We start from the raw sequence: 15,797 nt of genomic DNA, 5'->3' as shown, positions 1-15,797 counted from the left end.
ATGAAGTTTCTAATGCAGAGTCCTGGAAAAGAATCGCATTGGATTTATTGTATGTAGTTTTATTTTGCTATATGCTAATGCTCTAATATCTCAGAATTTCAAATGCTACATAAATATGTAATACAAGATTATTAGAAAGGATACAATAACAATGCAGTAATATCTCATAATTTCATCTCGTACCATTCAATTCAAGTGGAAATGCACATTCTTTACAATATGTCTAAAAAAGCACAAGTAGTTTGCTTGGCCGATGAAAATATAACAAAGTAATAATGGCAAATTACTGAACCAGTTAGTTGAAGTTCTTGAATATTCAAATCAGGTAGTTGAAGTTCTTGAATATTCAAATCACATACCTAAAATTAAAAAAATGATGAAATCATGCACTCAATATCAATTTTACCCCTCCTATTGATTATAAATATAATGTGTTAAATTAATATTTGAGGGTATAAATATAATTAGGAGAACTAGATGAACATATAAGATCTGGTTTCATGACATTTCAAACTTTCTAGATTTATCAGTCGATTTTGGTTGAAATATACTAATGGACCTAGAGAGTTTAAAAGGATATAGAATCATGTCATATGTGTACATCTAGTTCTCTTAATTATATTTATGTCCTCAAATATCAATTTGACATAATATATTAAGAATAATAATTTTTTGAACACAAATCGAGTTTTTTAATCGATTCGTGTTCAAAAAATTGTTACTTTCAATATGGTGTATCTCAATGATGTTTGAGAGCATGAATAATCAAAAGAATTAAACGAGGACATAAGATCTAATTTCATGGCATTTCAATCTTTTTAGGTCCATCAGTAATTTTTAATTGAAGTTGATCAAAATTGGTTGATGGATCTAAAGAGCTTAGAATGACATGAAATTATATTTTATGTGCTTATCTAGTTCTCCTGATTATATTCATACCTTAAAACATCATTGTGATATACCATATTGAGAGCAACAATTTTTTAAACATGAATCGATTAAAAAATTCAATTTGTGTTTAAAAAATAACTGCTCTCAATATAATGTGTCAAATTTATGTTTAAGAATATAAATATAATCAGGAGAACTAGACAAACACATAGAGTATAGTTTCATATTATTTTAAATTCTCTAAATCCATCAATCGATTTCAGCTAAAATCAACTAATGGACCTAGAGAGCTCGGAATCAATTTAATAACTACATTAAGAGTAATGATCCTTTAAACACAAAATGATTTTTTTAATCAATTATTACATTATATCAATCGATTCAAGATATAATCATGCGGATGAACATAATCTCAATCGATTGTTATAGTAATTAAAGAAAACGGTATTGGATATGTGGTTTCGTCATTTTGAAACTTGAATAAGTCGAGACGGTAAAACTTCAACGGCATAGTTTAGTAATTTACCGAATTAATAAACAAACCAACCTATTCATGTTGGCTCATTTGAACCCTTTTTTAAATATTGCAGGTTTTTTATTTATCTTTTATTCATATAAAATTAAAGAAAATAAGTCGGGACGGTAAAAATATGCAATAAACAAGTAAATTTGATTGGTAGAAGAGATTAATTTATTTAGAGCGGAAGGTGCGGATAATAGAGAGAGGTAAAAATAATACTAATCAAGGAAATAAAATAATTCTGATTTAATGAAGATAAAAAAAAAACACGAAGATTCATGAGTCAATTTCGTGTTGGGACATCTACCATAAAGGATTTATATAAAAAGGGAAATTGTAGAGAGAGCCTCATAAGAGTTTGAAAATCATATGTTAAGCTTTTGGGATTTCTTAGAGAGCACAAGTGAACTGCAACGATAAAAATAAAGAGTATTCAAAGGATTGTGAGCATTGTTGAGTTTCTCTTGTCCCATGTTTCATAGCATTTAAATTGAGCTCGATAAACTTCATATAATTATTCTATCTTAATCCAATCGACTCAACTTTACTTTAACTGACTGAAATATAAACATTGAAAGTCTTATCTATCAATGACTATTTTTAGTTGAGTCACCAACAGATGCCATGTTTAGTTGACTCAAATAAGCTTCGATGTAATCAACTTCATAGATTATTAGGAACCTATTGTTCCTTAGTCGACGGCGCCATAACTCAAACAAGGCAGCGCTCAATGATGCTGCCTAAATACGCTAATCTAGATTTTAAGTCATCTAAATCTCATCATCTTTTAGGTCTTCCTTTGTCATAGTTATGCATTGCTTAAGAGTCCTCCTCCATTGGAAGTCGTCCAAACTTATTTCACTTGTCATCCTTTGCTAAGTCGCTTATTTAACCAACCTTCTACCAAATTACTTTGTAGTTCACTTTCATGTCAAGTCTTCAGTCCTTGGAAATACATCCATACTTTACTAGGTCACTTATAGAGCTCTCCTTGTTTCAAGTCATCAAATCTTCTTGACTCATCAATTACTCATGCTCCTCCTCGTCCTAGAGTTCATCTTGCTAAAATTGTTTATCCTTTAGCTATCTCATACCGTGCTTCATATCTTACCTCTTAGTCCATCTCATATTAGGCATTCAAGTCATTGAACCAACTTGATCCCACTAAATCATCCATGTAGTACAATCTAGTAAATCCAGACTCCCATCGATTGACACAGTTGGTACATACGGTTGCTCCAATAGTAAATCTATGCTACTTTAGTGCATACAAAGTAGTAATATATGCAATTCTAACTTAAGCCATTTATTCAAACACATTAAAAAATTTTATTTACACACGAGCACTTAGAACTCGATTTTATCAACACAAGATATGGTTGTCATCTTGAGATTGTTGTCTTCGTCTTCATCATCGATCTTGTCCATTAACCTTCAAGTTTCCATGGGGATATTTGAAGCCACGGTTAGAAACATGAATAAAATAAAGAGGTGGAGATAAAGAAATTTTATTATGTATGAATTATTAGTTTTATATTAGAAGTCTCTTGGTTTTATTGTTAGTTTAAATTATGACATATGTATTGATGTTGTAAATATATACATAGAGAGAGACTCTCTCAGCATGGATGCATAAGGATGGTGTAAATCCAGGACCCAAATTGTATTGAACTAAGGTTAACTCATGTGCGAGCACAACCTATGAACATCAAATGCCGAACCGGTTGAGACAAGATTTGTCCAAGTGAATAAACTAACGTTTTACCACCGAATCTCTTTTTTCTACCTGTTAAAAAGGTAACGGCAGCATTAATATGAAATTAATAGCGATTCCGTAATGTCTCAATATTAATGACGACATTAAACTCATTAATGGTGACTTCATCTCGGCATTAATGACGATATTAAACTCATTAATAATGATTCTGTAACGTCTCGACATTAATGAAAACATTAAATTCAGTAATGGTGACATTAAACCCAGCATTAAATGGCCATAATTTAGTTATTCATTTCAGACAAGTTGAGGACTTCTATATAATTAAGGAGACTGGATCTTGAGTAAATGATAGAGAGTAATTGAAGATAAGCGAAAGAGAAAGCGAGAAGAAGAGTAGGAAGCGAATCTTTGTCCACCCATGTTCTCCCACAAAATTCTCTCAGTAGTGCATTCGTTCAGCTGAACTATTCATGATAGCATTCAGGTGCATTCTCAGTTCGCCATGAACAACAAGTGTTTGGTTGCGTGCGTGGTTTTGTCGTTGTATCCTGAGAACAGACGATCCGAGAAAATCTCGAAGCACAACCAGAGGTGGGGTGAATCTGTTTCAAGAAAATTATGTTGAACGCAGGCCTCAATATCTTTGTCAGTGAATTCTATTACCAACTCGGCGATCAACTCCGAATTCTACTACGTACCGCATCAATTCCGTAACTCGGATCACTAGAAACTTGGCAGAACCAGCCCCGTTGACCGTCTAAAATTATCCGCTCAAATCATCTCAATAGATAGGTTAGAATTAATTTTATATAATTTTAATTTAGTATTTTTCTCCAAATTTCTCCAGTAATCAATTGTCCAACAGCTACAAGGGACGAAATTGTAAATTCCAAACAAAGAACCAATAGAGGCGAACTTCAGTGACAACCAACACCTACACTCAGGACTAATTTGATATACTTCGGCGACGATTAAGAAGTAAGATGTAATTTATCAATTCTCAAGGGGGGAAACGAAAATATTTAACTATAATTTTCTCAATGTAAAATGTAAGCCATCTGAACATCGTGATCCGACCGATTTCCGCTCAGTTTGACCAAATTCGGCAATAATATCGAGCCGAACCGGTCAAAATCAGATCAAATTGAGCTCTAAACCGGAACTGCCGACCGGTTTTTTCTAGATAGATAAATACAGAAGCAAGCACCAAGACAAGCATTGACTTTGACCATGCTCGCCAAGACAGCACCAGTCCTTCGTCCATGCTCTCTGTTTGTAATGCGCGCGGGTTCGCCGCTGCCACGCCGGCGATTCCGCCCTTGTCGGAGGGGCGCGTCGCCTCATGCGCGCATTGCACTACAGCGCGTATTTGTTGGTGCCCACGAGGACTCTTCTAACTTGTATGCTTCGGTTGATTCCTTCCTCTTTTGTCGCACAGCCGTTCTTTTTAGCATTTCCTTCTCTGATCTTATCCGCTGCCCGGCTATCTTAGGGTGTTTGTTTCTTCTTGTTTTTATAACAGCTAAAAATCCTTCTTTTTGGTCTTCTCTGATTTAGGGTTCCTGTCACGCCCATAAATATTCCATCTTTAAGGTACCTTTGGATCAATTTTCCTTGCCAAGTTTGATCCTTTTGCGTTAGAATTAGCGCACTAAGTACGATTGTTTGTTTGTTTTCCTTTTCTCTAGTTTTTGTTGTGGTGACTTCTCAAAGATGGGAGTAGCTGAGGTATCGGAACTCACCGGGGGAGCCGAGAGGATCCCTAAGGAGGCAAAGAAGATCCTGTACGAGTTGGCTTCGAAATGGAGCAACGTCGCGGATTCCCGGGCGTTGGAGGTGGTGCAACTCGAGGGTGCGATGACGAACGCGGTGTACCAGGTCAACTGGCCAACCATGTCCAAGGACGGCGTCTCGCAGAAAGTGCTGGTTCGGATTTACGGTGAGGGGGTGGACGCCTTCTTTGATCGTGAGGGCGAGATCCGGACGTTCGAGTGCATGTCGCGGCACGGGCAGGGACCGTTGCTCCTTGGGCGTTTTGCAAACGGCCGGGTCGAAGAATTCATCAACGCTCGCGTATGTGCTTCATGCTCTTAAAAATCCCCCCTTTAATGATTACCGTTTTTGCTAATTAATATATGAAAAATCAAAAAATATTTTGATTGATGCTTTATGCATTTCCTGGTGGCATCAAAGTTTGAGAATCCGTATTATAATTCGGACATAGTTTGTGATGTTTTCAATCCTTTTGCATTAATGTCCATTAGACGTTCGTATTCTCTTGCACGGTTTCCAAGTAAAATGCGATTTTTACCTGTAAATTTTTTTGAGTATACTTGTTATAGTTCTTATCCAACCTCAAATAATCGTGACCAACAAAGGTTGATGATGATGACAACCACGAACTGCTGATTATTGTTCAATCAGATGGAATTTCTTTATGAAATTGTTCCTTGTGATGTCGTTGAGGCATCTGGTTCGTTATTTAAAGCATGATTCTTGATTCCTTCTTCCAGCTTCTATGAATTCTGTTTCCCAGCATACTATAGCTATGCATACTTGTATCTTCTACATGCATCTATTTATCTGTTCCTAGCTCACATTGGTCCTTTAGTTTTACTAAAGAAAATATAACTTGTTTCAACAGGAGGATACTAAATTTTTGTATGCAATGCCAAGATTAAGGCCATAGAGAGCTAAAGAAGGAAAAGTAGGGACCTGAGTCAAAATGTAAAAGAACATCCTTAAAATGATTCATTAGTGGTATATACCATGGGCCCTAACACATAATTAAGGGACATAATTTCAGATAACCAGCCTTTACAGCTTGAAGGTAACATATTTTTCAATTTAAAGAGAGATAGAATCTCAGCCAACTATCACAATAAATTCACCACCATTGCTTTAATCTCATTCAGCTACTAGATACATGATTAAGACAGCCAGATCATCAATATTCCAATGGTGCACCCGGTGCCCTCCATTGGGCTCTATTGACGACAATATCACAATTAATATTTAAATTAACTAAATCATTTTTTATTACTTGGTTTTTATGAGTAATAAACTTAAATTTACTCCTTTTTTTCTACAATTTGTAGAACTGAAATCATGCTATAAGTTTTATGCTTCCAGTAGATAGGAACAGAATAAAGCATAAGGTGCAAAGCAAGATGTCCAAAGTAACATCTAAGCACTGAAGTTTTTTAATAGGAAGTAAATCATTTAAGAAGAAAGGTAATGAAAGTAGGAAATACTTGGTGAATAACACCACTAGTGCTAATGATTTGCCTGTTCAAGAAATATTGTGAAGCATGATTCCACAACATAGATATTCAATTTTCTGGAACTTGTCCTCCATAGTACACATTCCAATTCCAACAGATTCATTGTTACATGGATTGATTCTCTGGCGGTATGTTTTTGTTTTGGCAATCTAATTGTCTTGGATTTCTGTTCAAGATTAAAATAAAAAAGTTGCTAGAGCATTAGAAGTCTTTATGGTTGGAAATTCATCTTTAATTTTAGGTTCCTTTTCTTAAGAAAAAATCCTCATATAATGTAGCAGATCATTTTGATTTTCTTCTGTAATTTTGATGAATGTAGACTTTCCTTGGTTTATAAGAGCACCAGATTCAACTTTATCTGTATTCTTCTCTAGTGAGGTGTTTTAGCCTCACTGTCATTTCCAGTTTTTTTTTTTTCTAATTAGAAACTATCTGACTGATCTGTTCTTAATGTATACATCCAAGTAGATGTACAAGAATACAACTTAGTTTGTATGCAAGGTGTGCTGCAACCTTTGATTGATTTTTCACTGTTTTTTAAATGCATCATGGGACATAAGTTTCTGAGACATTCGGTCAGTGGACCAATTGTCGAATAATAGTAAAGTCAATTTTTTGCAACATGCTTTGCTTTGTTTTGCTTATTCATGTTACTTCTCATGTATCAACATCATCATCCTCATCCCAACTATCTGGGGGCGGGTACATGAATATTTTCATCCCCATTGGACTCTATGCAAGGCTCTAACATATATTATCCTCAGCTATACTGTGATACACAATTTCCATAGTTCAAGAAATTCCTTGTCTTGCAAATTTTTGACTATTTATATCTTGTCAACTTTATAGATTGGAACCCCTCTGGATTAATTGTCTGAGTATAGTGATGATAAGAAATATAGCTTTACTGCACACAAGGAAAACCATATTTTTTAAAAAGTAACATTGTCATCTCAGAATTCAGTAAAGAAACCTGTTAATTGTTTTTTTTAAAAAAAAAGAATAAGAAACTGAAGAATATCTTCTTCATACATGGTTAATTTTTTTAATAGATAAGTTTCAGTTTATACATAATTTGCATATGTCCATTTTTTTGTATTCAGACACTTTCTGCAGCTGACCTTCGGGACCCCAATGTGTCTTCTCTGATAGCCTCAAAATTAAAGGAGTTCCATGATCTCAGCATGCCTGGTCCAAGGAAAGTCTCCTTATGGGAAAGATTAAGGTAAATCGTAGTTGTTTGGGTAATGTCAAGTTATTTGGTGGTTTTGAAGCTAGAGTGTAGCTCATATTTTATTGTCAGAAATTGGCTTAAAGGAGCTATCAGATTGTGCTCACCTGAAGAAATTAAAGAATTTCAGTTGGATAAACTTGCTGATGAGATAAAGATGTTGGAAAAGATACTGTCTGCAGAAGATCAAAGTATTGGGTTTTGCCATAATGATCTCCAATATGGCAATATCATGATGGATGAAGAGTTCAAACAAATGACAATCATTGTAAGTTATCTTTGTGGCCTTATTTTTTGAGATGATACCTATTATTGTTTGGTCTCTGCTAAACTTGTCATTTTCCTCAGACTTCTACTGAGCTGTTTATGGAAGGGTATCCAGCCCAGTTATTAGATTTTATTTTTTTTGGTGTTATCATTATCTTACACTCTTACTAACCTTGCAATTAAAAATAACTTAAGAAGTCTTCTGTTTAATGTGGAGATGAGATCTTGTTTCTTGGTTCTCTTGTCCAGTATGTCTTGGCTTTTGTGATTAGCTCAGATCTCTTGGCATTTTGATTCAATCTCCCTACTTACTCTTCTTTTCTGTCGAGCATTTCTAAGCATGCAAAATTTTGCTTTCTAATTCCCGTCTTTCCTTTTTGTTGTAGGACTACGAATATGCAAGTTTTAACCCTGTCGCATATGATCTTGCCAATCATTTCTGTGAGATGGCTGCTGATTACCATACACAAACACCTCACATTTTGGATTTCAACAAGTACCCAGGTTGCTGATTGTTGTGATATATGTTTCCATATAGTCTTATTATTGAGGTTTATACCCATGATATTCTTTCTTGTAAAACAGATGTTGAGGAGCGAAAAAGATTTGTTCAGACATATCTAACTTCTTCAGGTAATATATAGGATATCATGACAAACATTCTCACCCTAGTGGAGTCAGAAGCACCATGACTGAAGCATGGATTAAATACCTTTTTTTTCTTCTCTTTGTTCAATTATCACAATTCCAGGTGACAAGTTGATTGAGGCTGAAGTCGAGACAATGCTGCAGCTTATCGAGAAATATGCTCTTGCCAGTCATCTTCTTTGGGGCCTCTGGGGGATTATATCCGTAGGCTTGCTGTCTTCTGTTTACCTTCTACAATCTCTTTATTCAATACCATTGCCAAGTTGATTAATGCTCATTCCTTTCACCTATAGGAACGCCTTAACGAAATCGACTTCGAGTACAAGGAATACGCAAGGCAGAGATTTCAGCAATATTGGTTGGTGAAACCTGAAGTATTAGGATCCAACTGAATTGTTTCTTATATAATCTACCTATTCTGCCATGTGATATAGGCAAATGTTATGAAAACTGCAAATGCCGCAAAAGGAAACCTATCTCTTCTATGATTAGAGTTTAATTTAGTTTGTGCAAGTGAAGAAATAATACTGAGTAAAGAAAATAATACTAAACTATCTTATTTATACTTCGCCTTTCAATAATGACCATATTAAAGTGGCTTCCTCGAGTATCAGCAGCAGAGGCATTCAAATATCCTGAAAATTCAGTCAAGGAGGAAAACAAAGAAAGTTGATCACTAAGTAGCTCATAGCAACATGAGTCACGAGTCCTTTATTACAAATAAACTGTCCGTAATCCTTCTCTTATTGACAAAGAATTAACAGTCACCACAAAGAATGGTTGTAAAAGAATTCGGTATACACTTGGACTCGTAATCACACATGAACAATTTACGAACTAAGTAAAACTTGAATCAAAAAATGATATCGGGTTTATATGACTTTGTGCTGCTAGTTTGAGGCGAGCTAGAGGCTGAAAATCTGTGTAAATTGTAGTTCTCAGGCCCTGAGACAGGCTGCTGTGGATATATGGCCGGTGCGATGTTCAGCAGCGGAAGTGGTGGTACATTGTACTTGATATCATCAGTGCTAAAACTGATAGAAAAGAAATGCATTAATCCCATGATTACAAATTGATGGGTATATGCAGAAAATAAAATTTCTAGATTAGCCTAAGATGGCGGCAAATGAAAGGAACCCTTTACTTTTGTGTATTCATTTAACAATCCTGCAGTCCTAGTATTCTTAATCTAGGAAATATACCTCAATCTTCTGTGAAATTGATCATCATCACTTGAGTTATTGAATGTTTGTAGAAGGGAGTTCTGCAAGGGGTTTATGGACCAAGGAGTAGGAGCTGGTGGTTCATCAGAGAAATATCTTCTCCTAATCAACTGAGACCAACATGATCTAATAATCAATAATCAATTGGAATGAAATAGCCACCAAAATCAACAGAACAATACAAACCACACGAAAGAACTTAATAACAGCTTCCTTATCATATCTGGCTTCTTTAGCAGCCTGCGGATGTGAATACAATTAGAATAGTTGTTCCATATAGTTAAAATGCAGACTAAACAGTTGAATTCCCTTATTTCTCACAAACAACAATAGAAGAGCACATATTAATTTTTTTTTAAAACACTAGAATTAGTGAAAGAAATTGAGTATTCTTCACAGTGACATTTGAAGATAAATGTTCGGAGAGGAATACTTTCGCCAGTATAAGGTCTAAACTATTTACGATACTTTCAATGAAATACTAGAGATGTAACTTCCTAGTTCAAGATTGAAAGCCTTCGAGTGATTGCTTTTCGCATCAACAACTGGTATTGTGTTTTCATGTAACTTCCAATTGGTCAGGTTTGGCTTAGTTATTTTTATATGTTTGACAAAGAGTTTAAATTAGATTTGATATGTATTTCAAGTGAGTAAGACCTTGAAATAGTGCACATGGAGTTCGTGAAGGTTAATGACTTGGTGCATTATAACTTTGATTCACAGTGAACCAACTCCGTAATAAAACTAATTACAATGATCAAAACTAGAAAGGAAGCCTAAAATTCTCATGGAGTATTGAATTATTGCAAGGATTCTGAGATACTTTTCTTACTGTTAAGAGGCCAGAAATTCCAGGAAAGCTATCAGTCAATGGAAGTTCTTCACTAGGAGGGAGAAACCCTTGCTTCTCAACCCAATGACGAGCAACATCAACAAGATTGCCACCACTCGCCCTCATTCTCTCTTTGGCAACAATGTCGTTCTTGTTAGCAATAACAAGATAAGGAACAGGAAGTCCTCCAGGACCACCAGATCCTGGAGCTGAAAATGTACCATTTGCTGCAATCTCGGCAGCCCACTTTTGCAAATTGGTCTTTGTCCTCCTTTGGGAGAGATCATGAACAAATATAACGCCTACGAAGGAAATTAAGTAAAAATTGTCTTCTTTCATGGATTCTCAGTAAATCATAGAGCAAGTTAATTCAAACAACATAAAAGATGCGGCATCTTACATGAAACTATGAGTTACCTTTATTACTATTTACTATTATATATTATGTAATATTAAACATTAATGACAGAAATTTGTCAGATAGTCTGTCATGATCAAGTAAGTTTTAATTAATATATTGGTGGTTCAAAAAATTTGCTTTCTACAATAGGAGATTTTCCAGAAAAATAAACTGTCAAAGTTACTGAAATATCAGTTGGATACTAATTAAATTATTATTTTCAAGTCATCAGCGATTCAAATAGCTTTTCTTTTTTTATATTCATGACGGATTTAATGAGATTTTGGGCCAAATGTATGTATTATGACGCTAAAGAAGTTTTTGTCTGAAAAATAATAATATATGATAGATGAAAAGAATGCAAGTCCTGATTCCAGTATCATGTATGTTCCATCTTACAAGAGTTAAAGAATCTGAATAACTAAAATAAAGCATACATCGTAGAAGATAGGTACTAAAGGTCCTAGAAAAAAAAATCCCACAAACTTGTGGTAGATATGTGCCTACAGGCAATCAAAGTATATTTCTTATTTAACATCCTATGCCATCAGCTTGTAAATTGGTAATATGATATTAGCAAATTCCCAGGTTGCCCCCTATGAAATACTCACCTAGGTCAATTTTTGTTCCACTAGAATACCTAAAGCTATGTACTTTAAAGTTTAAACCAATTGTAAAGACAATGAACTAAATCTGCTAGTTATTTCAACTTTAATTATCTGAACATACAACAGATCGAAGTACAATCATTCAATGTTCAAATACAGACTAATCATTATCACCATCAAACTGTGATCTGAACAATTGTGTTCATATATCAACCTATAACCATTAATGGAATGCGAAGAAATCCCTATCCCTTAAATGTTTGACTACTTGTGCATTTTGTATGGAAACATGGCAAAGAAGCACCAAGCATTTATAAGAAATTCTTTCATTAAATCACCACTCTACCAGAATTAACATGCTGCCAACCATTCCATTCGTGTCATTCACACAGATATTTCTCTCATGAAGTCAATGATGTCAAAAGTGAAATTCAGTACTAGATAAACTAAATGAAAAGGCATAAGTACCATTAATTTCTCTATAGAAAAGAGATCGACAATCCTTGTAGCGTTCATGCCCTGAGACATCCCACAGCTCGATAAAAAAATCTCTTTGTGAATCCACATTTAAGCTATTGGAGGAACTACTAGCACTTCCATATGAAATATGCTGGTAAGATAACACTAGATTTATAAGCAAACAATGACAGAAACAACATACCCTAAGAGAAACAGAGCTTAAACAATGAGTTACCTTGATACCAACTGTACAACCAACTGTTTGAGAAGGTCGAGAAATTGAAGCACCTTTCAAGATTAGGTGTACTAGGGATGTCTTTCCAACGCCTAACACAAGATTGAATATCACACTCAAGTGGTTAACAACAAGAACTATCCATAATAACCACACTCCACATGCAAAACTCCTAAAAGTTAAAAGGTTATGGTATAAGTGCATGAATATATATATATATATATATATAGCAGTCTACCACAGGATTGAAGTTCACACTTACGTGGTTAACTACAACAGGTACCCAGACATAATTGCAATTCATAGACACGACTTGTATAAGTGCATGAAGATATATACATTAATTTGCAATGCAAGGTTTTCGAAATCATTTGAAAAACTAAATAAAGAAAAAGAAACTGATCAGGCTTCAAGTCATTAACAAAAATGAATGGCGTGTTTCTCCTAATCATTGGGCATTTGAAACAATTCCCAATAATGAAGCTTAGAATTACAATCTTACTGAACTCATGATGATTCTAAAAGAATGTTTCAGTTCTTATAACAACTAGATTCATCCAGAAAAGGAAATAATTAGTTATCTAAAAAGCCTCTGATTGGGTTATTTTTGTACTTTACTGAAATGCATACCAAAGTGAATCTTAATTTTTGATAAGTCAAGTATTTATTAGGCCATGATACCTTGTCAGCAAAAGCTAGCAACCATATCTTGTCAGATCAGTTTCACAAACTTCTTGAGATGAATCACCACTTTTTAATTTCGAAAAGTTGGTCTACAAATGCATATATACACAGCAGATGGGGTTCATTTAGGTCATTAACCTTAATGTCATACCAATAGTATTCGGCTCAAATCATAACAATACAAAAAATATCTAGAGAAAACAAACAATGAATTGGAATATACATTGACAAATAAGGGAAGAAATCTAATCGTTTATCTCAAAACCATTCGCTCTAAAAAGAGTTAATGACTAAAAGTCTTAAAGACTCGGAAAAAAGAGCAAAGAAGAAAACATACGAAAACAACTACCGCATAATGTTTATTTCTTCAATCACCATTAGCAAATTGGTATAAAATGGTAAAAAGACCATCTACAGGAGGGGATCTGTTTCAGAAATGAAGTACCTGAATCGCCAACTACAAGAACACGGACCTGCCCAAGAGGAGGGCCGCTGTTGTACTCCCAGCTACTGTTCTCCCTCTCCCTCTGCCTCCAAAACATGGTAGTTGCGCACAGATCCTTGGATCAGAATAAACACCTCCTCAGCTAGGGGCAAGCAGAATCAAGATCGACTTCCTGCAGATCGAAGACGGAGAGGACCGGTTGCAACGTCACCTCGCCAAATTGAGCATCATCATCCAGGAACGCCAACAAATTAAAAGACTCAAAATCACAACGAGAAAAGCATCGGCGTTCGATCGCGATCCAGCAGGAAATGCAACCGTACGCACCTTCTAGGATCAAAAAGGCATGACGATGGAGAGCCCGAGAGCTAAAGCAATCGTGAGTTTGAGAGATATTTGGCTTAATTTTTCCTGATTATTATTATTTTTTTTTCTTTTGATCCATTTCATTCATTTGGTTTTCCACTCACGCGAGTAAAAACAGAGACGGTGCAAGAACACGCATAGGTGTGAGATGGGCTGGGCCTCCGTGGCATTTTATTAGGAAGTCGAGGCACGGGCATATTCTATTGTAAATAATAATAATAATAATAATAAACTAATAGATAAGTTATCATTATTATTATCAGTTCATGATTGTGATTAAAATTTAGTCCTAATTAATTATCATCCCTTCCTAATTTTATCGTCCTCTTAAATTATAATTTGAGGCAGAACATAGAGTCAAAATCCACCTGTAATAAATAAATAATTAGACAGCTTAACATTGAGCGGGGACGACCTCCAGTCAATCATCCCAACTCAAATTATAATATAAGAGGACGATGAATCTAGGAAAGAATTACAATCAATTATGATTAGATCATTGTCACAATCCGACTATAATTATAAGTGGTTTATTTTTTAATGTATTTTTTTTTTTTTTTATAGATTAAGAGATTTGGGGTCTCGAGGTACCCCTTAGTGGTTATTTTAAAAGGTGATGATCAAGGGATAGGATTTGTGCTCACGTTGGTTCAAAATATATATAATTAAATTAATTAATTAGTTAAAATAATTCATTAAATTAAATAAATAAACTTGAAGATAATTTCATAGTTAATATTCATGAAAAAGAATAATAAATGATTCATGAACAATATTTATTGAGAATAAAAACATAAAAGTTCATTAACTCTACCGTCCCATCATTTATTTACTGGAGGAAATGTGACTCTACTGATTGCTATATGTATAGGTGTTTATCTTAATAAATCTTAATATTAATTTTTAATAGTTATAAATATATTGTTGGATGTCTTATCTCTTCATGCTATCTCTTTTCAGAGAATATGATAACGTTTTGAGGGAATGCTAAGGGGACGACTTGGACTCCAATTTATATGAGAAAATCAATCTAATATTAATTTTATTTTTTAAAAATTAGTTTCTATTTTTAAATCAAAATAGCATTTATTAAAAGTGAAAAAAAATCTATTCACTTTTATTAATCTAAAACAAAAAATATTTTAATTTCTCCTATAATTTAGATTTGCTATGAGAGATATTTGCAACAGAATTTTTTATTAAAATTTACATATGAAATTTTTTAATAAATAAAAATGAACATTTCAAATGGAACTTTTGATTTATGCTAATTTGAAATGAAAAAATATTTTTTTACGTTACTCGTGAATAGTTAATAATTTAAACGTATTTATATTCATAGTTTTCTTCTTATTAGAAAAACGAATAACAAATTAGGGAAATGTGAAGCATACTGATCAAAAATAAGAAATTGATGATTTAAAAAAAATAGAATGATAAACGAACAAGATATTTATGAATAAGTATGATATTTGTATGGATAAAAACTTATTTATATTTTATTGGATCAAAGTTCATTGAATTTATCCGGTAGACAAATTAAGAAAAGACCAAGATTAGTCGGGAAATAAAAACAAACAAACTCAATTTAAATTTGATAAAAAAAATTAATAAATAAATTTTAAAAGGCTCAATAAAATAGATGATCCAGAGTACATCTCAGATTATTTCTCCCTTTTTCCAGATCGCTAAACAAGGTAACATTGTGCCTAAATTTAAGACATGAAAAATAAGTCCAACGTCCGACACATTCCAAATATAGTAAGAATGTCAACGGCCCCCTAGATCCTCCTTTCCCTCGTAACAATCCAAATCTAATCCCTCAACTCCATGCCAACACTAGCAACCCACCTTCATCCCAAACCTCTGGTGGCCAACCTCCCTTGTCGCTTCCTCTTCCTCGCTATTTAAGCAGCTACCTTCTTCCTCCCATTGCTCCATCTTGGGTCACCAACAATGGCCCTCTCCTCTTAGGCTTCACCTC

The 15,797-nt window shown here is 34.2% G+C and overlaps 2 protein-coding genes across 3 annotated transcripts; one reads left to right on the top strand and one right to left on the bottom strand.

Moving 5' to 3' along the window:
• The first annotated feature begins 4,340 nt into the window (after positions 1-4,340).
• On the top strand, positions 4,341-9,074 carry LOC121987361 (probable choline kinase 2). Its single transcript, XM_042541197.1, has 9 exons — positions 4,341-4,531; positions 4,689-4,724; positions 4,820-5,204; positions 7,519-7,640; positions 7,719-7,914; positions 8,300-8,417; positions 8,499-8,546; positions 8,665-8,765; positions 8,855-9,074. Exons 1-9 carry the CDS (start codon positions 4,362-4,364, stop codon positions 8,951-8,953), a joined length of 1,275 nt encoding a protein of 424 aa, XP_042397131.1. The 5' UTR covers positions 4,341-4,361; the 3' UTR covers positions 8,954-9,074.
• Positions 9,075-9,210: 136 nt separating this feature from the next.
• Positions 9,211-13,910, bottom strand: LOC121987372 (small GTPase LIP1-like). 2 transcript variants are annotated; one of them, XM_042541203.1, is made up of 7 exons: positions 13,448-13,910; positions 12,319-12,410; positions 12,093-12,234; positions 10,617-10,918; positions 9,971-10,024; positions 9,764-9,894; positions 9,211-9,589 (listed from the first exon to the last, which is right to left on the bottom strand). In XM_042541203.1, the coding sequence occupies exons 1-7, from the start codon at positions 13,542-13,544 to the stop codon at positions 9,415-9,417; spliced, it is 993 nt and encodes a 330-aa protein (XP_042397137.1). In that variant the 5' UTR covers positions 13,545-13,910; the 3' UTR covers positions 9,211-9,414. The 2 variants fall into 2 exon arrangements, with proteins under 2 accessions (XP_042397137.1, XP_042397134.1); XM_042541200.1 differs by having other exon boundaries at positions 9,211-9,595; positions 13,448-13,909.
• Positions 13,911-15,797: the final 1,887 nt, after the last annotated feature.

Source organism: Zingiber officinale, chromosome 1B, assembly GCF_018446385.1.
Source record: "Zingiber officinale cultivar Zhangliang chromosome 1B, Zo_v1.1, whole genome shotgun sequence".
NCBI lineage: Eukaryota > Viridiplantae > Streptophyta > Magnoliopsida > Zingiberales > Zingiberaceae > Zingiber > Zingiber officinale.
The sequence above is the reverse complement of the archived record's forward strand: the minus strand, read 5'-3'. Positions and strand labels throughout refer to the sequence as shown.

Bases quoted from the DNA above. Each gene is read 5' to 3' on its own strand.
- LOC121987361 (XM_042541197.1), top strand. From the start codon at position 4,362: ATGCTCGCCAAGACAGCACCAGTCCTTCGTCCATGCTCTCTGTTTGTA. The intron at 4,532-4,688 runs GTATGCTTCGGT...TCTCTGATTTAG, and splicing joins CACGAGGACTCTTCTAACTT to GGTTCCTGTCACGCCCATAA. The intron at 4,725-4,819 runs GTACCTTTGGAT...CCTTTTCTCTAG, and splicing joins ATAAATATTCCATCTTTAAG to TTTTTGTTGTGGTGACTTCT.
- LOC121987372 (XM_042541200.1), bottom strand. From the start codon at position 13,544: ATGTTTTGGAGGCAGAGGGAGAGGGAGAACAGTAGCTGGGAGTACAAC. The intron at 12,411-13,447 runs GTACTTCATTTC...ATCTTGTGTTAG, and splicing joins TCTTGTAGTTGGCGATTCAG to GCGTTGGAAAGACATCCCTA. The intron at 9,596-9,763 runs GTATATTTCCTA...CTTTTCTATCAG, and splicing joins CAATTTCACAGAAGATTGAG to TTTTAGCACTGATGATATCA.